Source organism: Dendrobates tinctorius, unplaced genomic scaffold (assembly GCF_039654945.1).
Source record: "Dendrobates tinctorius isolate UK_male_01 unplaced genomic scaffold, ASM3965494v1 ptg000070l, whole genome shotgun sequence".
NCBI classification, from domain to species: domain Eukaryota; kingdom Metazoa; phylum Chordata; class Amphibia; order Anura; family Dendrobatidae; genus Dendrobates; species Dendrobates tinctorius.
The window spans coordinates 9,884,675-9,894,967 of NW_027361738.1; the positions used below are offsets into that span (position 1 = coordinate 9,884,675).

The 10,293-nt window shown below is 36.9% G+C and overlaps 1 protein-coding gene across 5 annotated transcripts in view; it reads left to right on the top strand.

The window, feature by feature from the left end:
- HOXA3 (homeobox A3) overlaps window positions 1-10,293 on the top strand; it is a 40,466-nt gene that overhangs the window by 28,744 nt on the left and 1,429 nt on the right. For 3 of the 5 annotated variants that reach the window (XM_073581363.1, XM_073581365.1, XM_073581364.1), the window contains one exon: window positions 7,148-7,702. In XM_073581363.1, coding sequence (XP_073437464.1) covers window positions 7,264-7,702 — 439 coding nt within the window. In that variant the 5' untranslated portion in view covers window positions 7,148-7,263. Of the gene's footprint in view, window positions 1-303; window positions 416-3,639; window positions 4,084-7,147; window positions 7,703-10,293 lie in introns of those variants that run through there. The other 2 variants (XM_073581367.1, XM_073581366.1) reach the window with 2 other exon arrangements.

The following is a 10,293-nucleotide window of genomic DNA, read 5'->3' on the forward strand; positions in this document are numbered from 1 at the left end:
ATCTATCTATCTATCTATCATATTTCAGAAGACAGCCAAAGTGAATGACCAAGAGAGTCATTTGCAGAGGTTGACCATAGGGAGTACCCTGCAATTTTGTGGCTACACCTATGCTATAGTAAGCCATCATTGGGCAGAAGTGTCTCAAAAGACTCAAGACTTTTCAGAATCATCTCACTATTAGATTCAAGCTCATACATGATAGTATGAACAAAAAAAATTCTTGAAGGAGAGGCCAGTATTACATTTGTCAGGTAATTAAAGGCCTTTTAGCTTCTACTGTGGGACATGTGTCATGTGTGGGAGTATAGCAGGATCTTCTCAATGGGGCTGTAATGGCTCATATGTGCTGAGCTTGGTAATCAGTCAACAAGGCTTCCATTACTGTGGACCCATCTCTTCGCATATTCTCTGTGTAAGTTGACTACTTATAGCACCTATTGTAGTAACTTTTGGGTATACAAGCTAACATCTGGTATTTTGAAACCTGCTCACTGTAGTTTGGGAATACTTTAGGCAGGTTGGATGGTTTGAGGCTGTTTCTTCTGGGCTTTATGTAATAGTTGATATTGGGAGATACTAGATTCAGCAGGTCTGGTTCCTCCACCATCCCCTATTTGCAATTAAAGGATTTAATTTGACGCATAACCACGTGAGCATTACAAACCATTTTGTAGCATCAAGAGCCAAGATCCAACAAGGCTTCTGTGATTATGCGACTCCAGTATTTCTGCTTATCACCCCCCTGCAAGAGGTCCTCCTTATTGTAATCAGCCCTGATCCCACCATCAAGGATACCCCATTGGAAAACGGATAGGGCTTAAGGGATGGATCTTATGCTAAGGTATATCCGTTGATTGTTCATGAATGGGGTGAGTTATTGTTGACCAAGGCAAAGGTCAGTAGCAAGGCTTTAGTGGGGAGTGAGCGATGATTTATCTCCATGTTGTGTGTATTTCCCTCACATATTCAGAAATCTTTAGTAAAATCCTAGTTCTTCATGTATGTAGATATGTGACCGATCACGATGCTGCTATGTGATGGCTGGTTTGTCTACTCCTGTTTAATTCTATTCACGTCTGTTGTTCTTTGGGGGAGCTGAGCGGTCAATGATCATCAGATAAAAAAAATAATGCAATAAAATGCAAAGCTCCTTACATTGTCAGCTGTGATCATAAATATCAGGGTGATGCTGTTTCTGTCATTCCCTGCTTATTCCTGGGTTATTTGTGACTGTTGGAGCTTAAGTGACTGTCTTTCGGGGTTTTCATTGGTCACTTAATTTGGAATTAGATCTTTATAAAATTGCATAATGCCACTTCAAATCTATACGACTAGCACCCTGGATTGTGATAACCTATCTGGATACTTCACCATGCCTTCTCTAATCTGAGAGGCCGTCTAATATTATCAGCTGGGGACTGGAGTGCTTATTTTTCATATCCTATAGATATGAGTATTGGCATGTTACAATTTGTACAAAGCAACATATAAATACGTATAGAGAGTGGGGATATTAAGAACATGCACTAATGAGTGGCGCTTGAGGAAAGGTCACAGTGTTGAGATTTGATTTATGTTGCTAGTGAATTGGGGCAGAAGAGCTTGATAAGATGACGTCCTAAAATGCTTTACAATTATGTCTCACAGCCGGTGGCCGCTCCTACAGAAAAAAATATGTATAATATACAACACAAATATAGAACAAGTCATTTTATCTCTCTATTATATATATATATATATATATATATATATAGTTATATTACACAAATATATGACACATAATATTATATTGCATAAATATAAGCTTTTATATTTGTTATATAGATATATAATGGAAGGATAAAATTACTTGTTATATATTTGTGATATATATGTATATATATATATATATATATATTCTGCTTTTATGTGTGGTCTTTTCCAAATAGAGCTTCATTTTACTAATGACCGATAAGGAAAATAATTTATACAATAGTAAACTGAATATGGATGGTATATTTTCTTTAAACTCTTCTTTCCACATTTCATTATGTTACATATATATGAGTGAGAGAGAGAGAGACGTGTATATATTACATAATAAATAAAAAAAAACCCTGCATTTTGTCAAATATACTATATTACTATATACATGCATTTATATACTGCTCTCTGAAAATATTGCATTGAAAAGAACAAGTTGAACTCCAGTTTATGTGACATTACCTGCATTTGATACAACCCCTGGCCCTTATCGATGCCTTTTAGCCTCCTAGATAATATTAACTGCACTATGATGGTGATCGCCAGCTTTTTCCGCCTTGTATACAATGAGGCCAGTCGCACTAGGTAGTAAGATTTTATTGTGCACATAACATTTTACAAGCATCTGTTCATCTAAATTGGAGATATATATAAAGCACTAAATAAATACATGCAACCGAAGCCCATCAATCTCCGCAGACAATAATCAAGCGGCGCTTTATAGAGCAGCACCGCAGAAGTGATTTACAACACAGAGGACTGTACCTGATATAAGGAGCATCTTCCTGCTCTGGAATTAAAGCTTTCACATAACAATCATGGGTGCTATTCCTATTTATCGCCCTGATGTTTTGGGTTAAGTAGGATTTAGCTGATTCATGTGCGATCCAGTCTGGAAGATATTAGGAAAGGAAAAAAAAAAAGGTGCAGTGTCCAAGCTTGGGCTTGTAAGTGTTATTATCCCAGCAGCACTGAAATAAAAAGGAGCTCAGATCAGCAATTTAAGAAGTAGTGGGGTGAATGATTGACCAAAACGGCTTTCATCAGATACAACACCGAGCCCTGGACTCAATGGAAATGCCTAGCAGTGGCTTTCTACCACCCTTCTCCTCCTACGCTGCCTCCTTTCATGTGCTGCCATTGCAATATGCCACGAGGAGCAAGTGATTCTAGTTTTTAATGCCCCGTTTACAGCCATGGAGCATAGTGCAATAAATCTTGTCTGCCCATAAATGACAAAAAAAAACTATTGGTATGCAGAAGAGGCCACCCGGTCTTATAGCCCTTTATGCCTGTGCCTTATCCTATGCCTTTTCTGTATTATTCTTTGTCACAATAGTCTGAAACATTCATCTTATATTTTTAACACCTGGTCTTGGCCAAATCATTTTTTTTTTTCAGAGCAACTCCAAAGGCTCTTTAATCCCTACTGAAAAAGAATAAGACTTCTATGGGGGGGGGTTATTTCTGGAAAAGGGTCATGTTTCTACATATATATCCATATAGATTCCATATAAATTCGCCAATCTTTATTCATATATCACAGGATCTGTTTTGGCCTGGATTTCAGACGAATTTGATCTTTTTTTGTAGCACTTTAAATAGGTCATCATTTCATCAGAGTTAATTCCAGTGCTCAGTGTGAGATTTCTGCTCCACAGTTTATTTGGGACTCTGAATTTTCACCATGTAGCTCGGCCACAACTTGTTTTAAAGATATATTCGTGCGATAAATTAGAGAATTAATGAAAGAGCAATAGATCCCATGTTGCACTGAGGCTGTGTTCATCATTAGCATAATTTTCCAGAACCCCAGTGCCGCCTCCTTTCACAGGGTCCTGGATACTCCTCCCTCCATTTTTTCATGTTATTTTATTTTTCTTTCCATGTCTACCCCATCTCCCTAGACTTTAAATGTCTTTCTCCTTTTTTTTCTCCCCCCACACATCCCTGTTCCCAGATGAATATTCTCCCTGGAATCTAGCATCATTCAGCAGGCAATATTAGTAAGAAACATACCATTTTTGTGTCTGTGGAACTACACTTGGAGAGCCCTGTGAGTTGATAGCTCTTATCTTGGTGACCGGGGTCGCCCATATGTAACCTTAGGGGTTGTCCAGATTTTTTTGGCAGACATTTCTCGTTGAGGTTTCCTGAAGGCTGTCCTCATCCTGGTGCTTTTAGGTGATAGAGCAGGAGAGGTGCTGCTGGTACTATCCTTGCCCCCTTCATGATGCCCAGGACATAAGAAGGGTGGGGGGACCCAGATCTGCTGGTTCTGGAGCCCGAACTGGAGGACAAGTCTGTTGTGTTCTGCATCAGTCGTCAGAATCCAAGGTAAGACGGCCAGAAATCCTCTATCACTTGTGAATGGTGGAGTTTATGTCCCAGTGATTTATGACCATAGTCTTAAATCTCGGTTCAAGAAGAGTTCACAAGCTCAAGCTTCCTTTCAAGAAATGACTGATACGTATAGTTTGCTAATACAGCCTCTTTTTTTCCCCGTCTCCATAGTTCCTAGCTATATCTGACCACTGAATCTTAAAGATAACTTATTTCTTTTGTTATTAATCCTACAAACATTTCTATATTTCATCTCCACGCGGTGGCACAGAGAACTTTAATACTGATCACCCTCCAGCATTGCTTGATCACAATACATTTTCCAAAGTATTTTATTTTTATTTTTTTACCATTTTCATTTTACAGTTTTCACAGTTAATTAAACTGAAACGTTTCAGTCCCTCATAGCATCACTTCAGGGTGCTAATAAAGTGATTCTACATTTGATTACACCGGCCCAGTAGTTTTAATATATATTGTTGACCTGATATGGTTTACATTCTAGCTCCATGCATGGATTTTAGGAGTTAATCAAAGCTCTTAAGTTCATAGTTATTGTTTTGAAAGATGACATTTTTTTAATTGGCATTGGAGGTCTGCAGAAGTGGCATTTCAATCCAATAAAAAAATGTTGATCAAAGAAATAAATTATTGAACCTCTAAGGTAACATAAAATATGCTATTTCGATTAAAAAATTAATAAGATAATGAATTATAACAATATTTACCCACAGTTGTATTTTTAGCAATACACACTATGGACGTTAATGTATTCTATAGCATTACAAATAATATTCTAATGTGTGCAAGTATATATAATGTCATATATTTTTAATTAATTCTATAGATAGATAGTTGTATTTTGTTTATTTTTTTTATTTGTTTGTTTTCTATCGGATTGGTGAATTAAATGGAACTTTCAGAAATGTAGCTTTCTTTTTTTTTCTATTTCTTTATAACTTGCTGTTTGCTTTCTAGGGCATTTTCAATGCATTGCTATTGTGTTGTAGCCCAGTTTAAATAGTTATTTGGAGATAGGTAAACATGAAGATTTAACAAAAGATAGACAGGATCCTAGAAGTATTTTATGGCTTGTGTTTCCATCATCTACCCTCTCGCTAGCCAAATGACCCCCATACATCAAATTACAGAGCAGTTGCAAAGACAGAACCTATTATCGTTAGGGGGCTGCACAGAAAGTTCATGCCGTGGTCATGGAGATGAACGCTGCTGGTCTTTCTGGTTCCTGGTGTTTTTTCAGATCCATCATGTTTTAACAGGTAGAATTGTGTACATTTCATGTGAGCACTAATCACATTACAAGGCCACTGACTTTTTATGTTGTTTGTTTATTAAAAATTCTCACCTTATTTTAGTCATTGGCCATAAATATGTCGCCCATTATATATATATATATATATATATATATATACATAGTAATATGTGTCTGTGGAAACCTCTAGTTAATTGTTATATTATATCGATCATTTAAATTGAAGACCTTGTATCGCACCTTCTCCAGAACTGCAACAATACAATCACGTTTAGCTTCTAGAATTTTGTGGCAATTGAACAAAAACATGCGCACAAATATATCTAATCCTCTTTATGTATCTAATATTCTATATCTCTAATATTCTCTGGAACAAAAAGGATATTCATTATTTGTATTTCATTATTTATACCTACGATCCATAATGCTATGATTCCAATTATTACCCTAAGTCACATGATGTGCAGGTAATTGTGCTAATAGTGCTTCGGCTGCAGGTAAAATATTGCTGTGTAGGCCTGGGCTCAGGAGGCGAAAGCTGTTCTGTGATAAACGAGTGTTTACTAAGTCAATACTGTGCTCTGTGTGAACAATAACTTTGATTTACAATGCGGCCCTAGAGCTAAGGTTATCTTTCCAACATGAGATATATTAGATTGAAAGGGGACAGTGAGAGGCACATAGGTATGTGAGGGTGCAGTCAGCCGGCATCAAAACCAGAGCTGTGTGAATCATAAAGGCGATGTGTGCCGAAACATTTATTGTTATAAAATATCATAATGACAAATGTCAGTACATTTATGTGTTATTAATGTATACGTGGAAACAGCATTTATGTATCATCTATCTATCTATCTATCTATCTATCTATCTATCTATCTATCATCTATTATCTCTATATCTAGCTATCATCTATCTGTCTGTCTATCTATTATCTCTATATCTATCTAGCTATCTATTATCTATCTATCATCTATCACTATCTATTATCTATCTGTTATTTATCTATCTATCATCTAATATCTGTCTATCTTTTATCTATCTATCTATTTATCTCATATCTATCTATCTGTTTATCTCACATCTATTTATAATCTATTAATCTCTTATCTATATCTATCTATCTATCTGTCTATCTATTATCTATCTATCATCTATCTATCATCTCTTATCTATATTTATCTACTCTATCATCTATGTATGATTGTATGTATAATATTATATCTATTTCTATATCTATCATCTATCTATGTATCTTCTGTATATCGATATCAATTTGCCCACTTCTGGATACACACACATACAGACCTATATTAGCACATGAGTTAATAGTAAAAGGTGTCTTTGTGTGCATAAAATATAAATACATGTAAAATACATCTAAATTAATAGCTAGGATTGATATTTACACCCACAAATACTCTTTTGCTCTTCAGCAATGTGTTTGTGTTCCCAGCAGTAAGCAGGCAGGGTTCCATATGTCCTTGCATGTGTGTCCAGGGCAGTGAGCAGGATTCCATATGTAATGGTGTAGGTCTGCTCTGCTGGGCAGGGGAGGGCTGTGCACACTGTGACCTATGATGTAGTCATTCACACTGCATTGAAGTGTAATTTCTGGCTGAGTGTGAATTAGTTGGACGTTAGTGAGCAGCCCTATCATCTTAATACACACTTCTCAATATTGCTGAGCACTTTTTCCTTGCTGGCTTTCATGTCACTTAGCTATTGTAAGTAAGATGGATCTCTCCCATCTCCTGACTGTAACTTGCTTCTTCTCCACCACAGGTCTGACCACAGAGGCCATTGGAGGAAAAGCACCACGTGACTCAGGGTGCCAATGTTATTCTTTACGGGTGTCAGGACCCTGTCAGTTTGTGAAATAAATATTGGGAAACAACGAAATGCAAAAAGCGACCTACTACGACAGCTCTGCGATCTATGGTGGATACCCCTACCCAGGAGCAAATGGTTACACTTATAATGCAAGTCAGCAGCAATATCCCCTGGAAAGTGACTATCATCGACCTGCCTGCTCCCTGCAGTCACCTGGCAGCACAGTGCCACATCACAAGGCCAATGACATCAACGAGAGTTGTATGAGAGCCATCAACAGTCAATCAAGCCAAGATCATCAGCAGCAGCAGCCTACACCACCCTCTGTGTCCCCACCTGACCAACATGCCAACAGCACAGCCACAGCCTCCACCACCAAGGCCACCAACCTCTCCTCTCCCACCATGGCCAAGCAGATCTTCCCCTGGATGAAGGAGTCTCGGCAGAACACTAAGCAGAAGGCAGCAGCGACCACAGCAGCAGCAGCAGGAGGAAACTCCAGCTCAGGTAATGTCACCACCTTTCTCTTACTCACACCTGGTGCACAAGTTTTATGGAAGCTGTGGAGGACTAGTGTGGAACAGAAAGCGTTAACGGAGATCCGCCTTGGATCCTTGTAGACTGCATTACGCGGTGAAGTCTGCACTGTGCAGGAACAGCAGGACCAATGGTGGATGTGTGGCCTACTGGGGGTAGTAGTCAGCTCCTCTGCAATACTAGAAAGGCTTTACACTTTTTTGATAAGTCTCTATTTTTTTTATCTATCTATCTATCTATCTATCATATATTATCTATCACTCTATCATATATTATCTATCTATCTATCATATATTATCTAGCTATCTATTATCTATCTATCTATCTATCAATCAATCAATCATATATTATCTATCTATCACTCTATCTATCTATCTATCTATCTATCTATCTATCTATCTATCTATCTATCCAGTTATCTAATCTACCTATCATCCATTTATCTCATCTATCACCTATCTATTATCTATGTATCTATCACGACATAATAACATGATATATTTCTTATAAACAAAACAATAACTTTTTTTTATTTTTTTACACAAATATTACAATAGACATTCATAGTGGTAGAATATGTAGAAGAGATGAAATAATATAGTGGCATGGTATGTAGCAGTGTTATTATTCGCCTCACATGAATATGTTTCCACAATATATACATGTATGATTTTGGGGTAATGTCTCTTCTACTAGCTAATTTCTAATGAGAAGAAAAAAAAAAAGTTCCACAAAGTGGAGATGATAAGAGTGGGTGAATAGATGAAGAGTTTAATGAGGATAACAGTTACACAGTAAATGGCTTCCTAACAAAAACATGAAGTTTTATAACTTCCAGGCACTGTGACCACAGCTTAGATGAAGACAACAATCTGCTGTCAGACATATAGCAGCTGTACTAATGACAATTAATTGTTTGATACAATTATTGGATATAATTAGATTTAATCTAATATAGAGAGCAGGAATCCTATGATTTATTGAGTGGTCTTGTATGAAGATTTCCTGACAGTTCAGTTAATATGACAAGTAAATATGTAGAGTTTAGAGATCTGTAGAATATAGAATGTACCTATAGGCAGCAATGTGTCCCTCTGCCTCTCCCTTTTCCAGTTTCTCCCTCTGTTCTCTGCCGGCCCCTTACACCCCCTCCTCCTTTACTGCTCCTGGTCACTTCCGTGTGCACATGCGCGGTAGCCTTTCAGCTAGAATCCCTGCAGCTCTCAAGCCAACGTTTCTGTTTCTTACCTTGTCTGGGGCCTATGGGGTTAATAGAGCATTGCAGAGACGCAGCTCTTCCTCATCCTCTCTTTTGTGGAGTTGCTAAGCCGGATAATGCAGTAAATGTTGGCGTTTTGTGCAGGTGGTTCCAGAGAGGATGATTATTATTATTTTTTTTGTATATAAATTTCACAACAGCATTTGAATGCATTATATTATGTCTGTAACCATAACATTGAAGTGACTTGGCAGACAGGCTCGGTTATCATTACCATCTGGCTCCTCCAGTTGCCTTGATACATAGCAGTGGGTAATGGAGAGGAGCCATCTTTATTCACACACAGCAGCTACACAAAAGAAGGAGGTCAGCTTCATGCAGCAGCACTTCTCCAAAAATATCCTTGCAGTTATGATTGCTATTACCTATAGTTTTTTTTATGGACACATTGTATGAAACTTATACATTATTTGAGTGTAAAATCTAAAAATGTTTGTTATGATGATAATTATCATTAAAAATAATAATAATATATAAAAAATAAAAATAAAGCAAATGTATAATAATAATAATAATAATAATAATTTAACTTTGCTACTTTTTTAAACTGTAATAACTATAGCTATTAAACTATAGATGTTAAACTGTAAAGCGCTGCAGAATATGTTGGCACTATATAAATAAAGATTTTTATTATTATTATTTATTAGATACATTTTACTATACATTATTATATAAAAAAAAGTTTAACCAAGCTGATTTATTTAAACCGATATTACAGCTCTCACCCAACTTTTCCTGATTTCTGAATGGCACAGCTGCCTGGCCATGGAATATTCCATTTCAAATGCATGACATCCCTGTCTAGGTTTGAGTCTTGCTACCCAAGAAGTAATAACTATTTAGATAAGCTTGCCATTCTGAAACTTGGGAAAGCTGAGTGATAACCCAGATAGGAGCCCTCATGTCCCCTGAGAATTAAGCTATTTTTTTCCCCTAATGTTCACACGGTCAGCATTTGGTCAGTTTTTTACATCAGTGTTTGCAAGCAAAAACCAGGAGTGGGTGATAAATACAGAAGTTGTGACGTGTTTCTATTATACTTTTCCTCTGATTGTTCCACTCCTTTTGGCTTACACATAGTGAGGTAAAATACTGACCAAATACTGAACGTGTGACTGTGACCTAAGATGTAAATAGAGTAAAGTTATTTTTTTTCCTTAAAATAATACTTTAGATTTATTAGTTTAGATAACTAGTAGCCTTATGTGGCTTCTCTGTGGGTGATCATTGAACAAGTTGTAAGTTTGTGTTCTCATGCTTTATTTGATGGTCCCTGCAG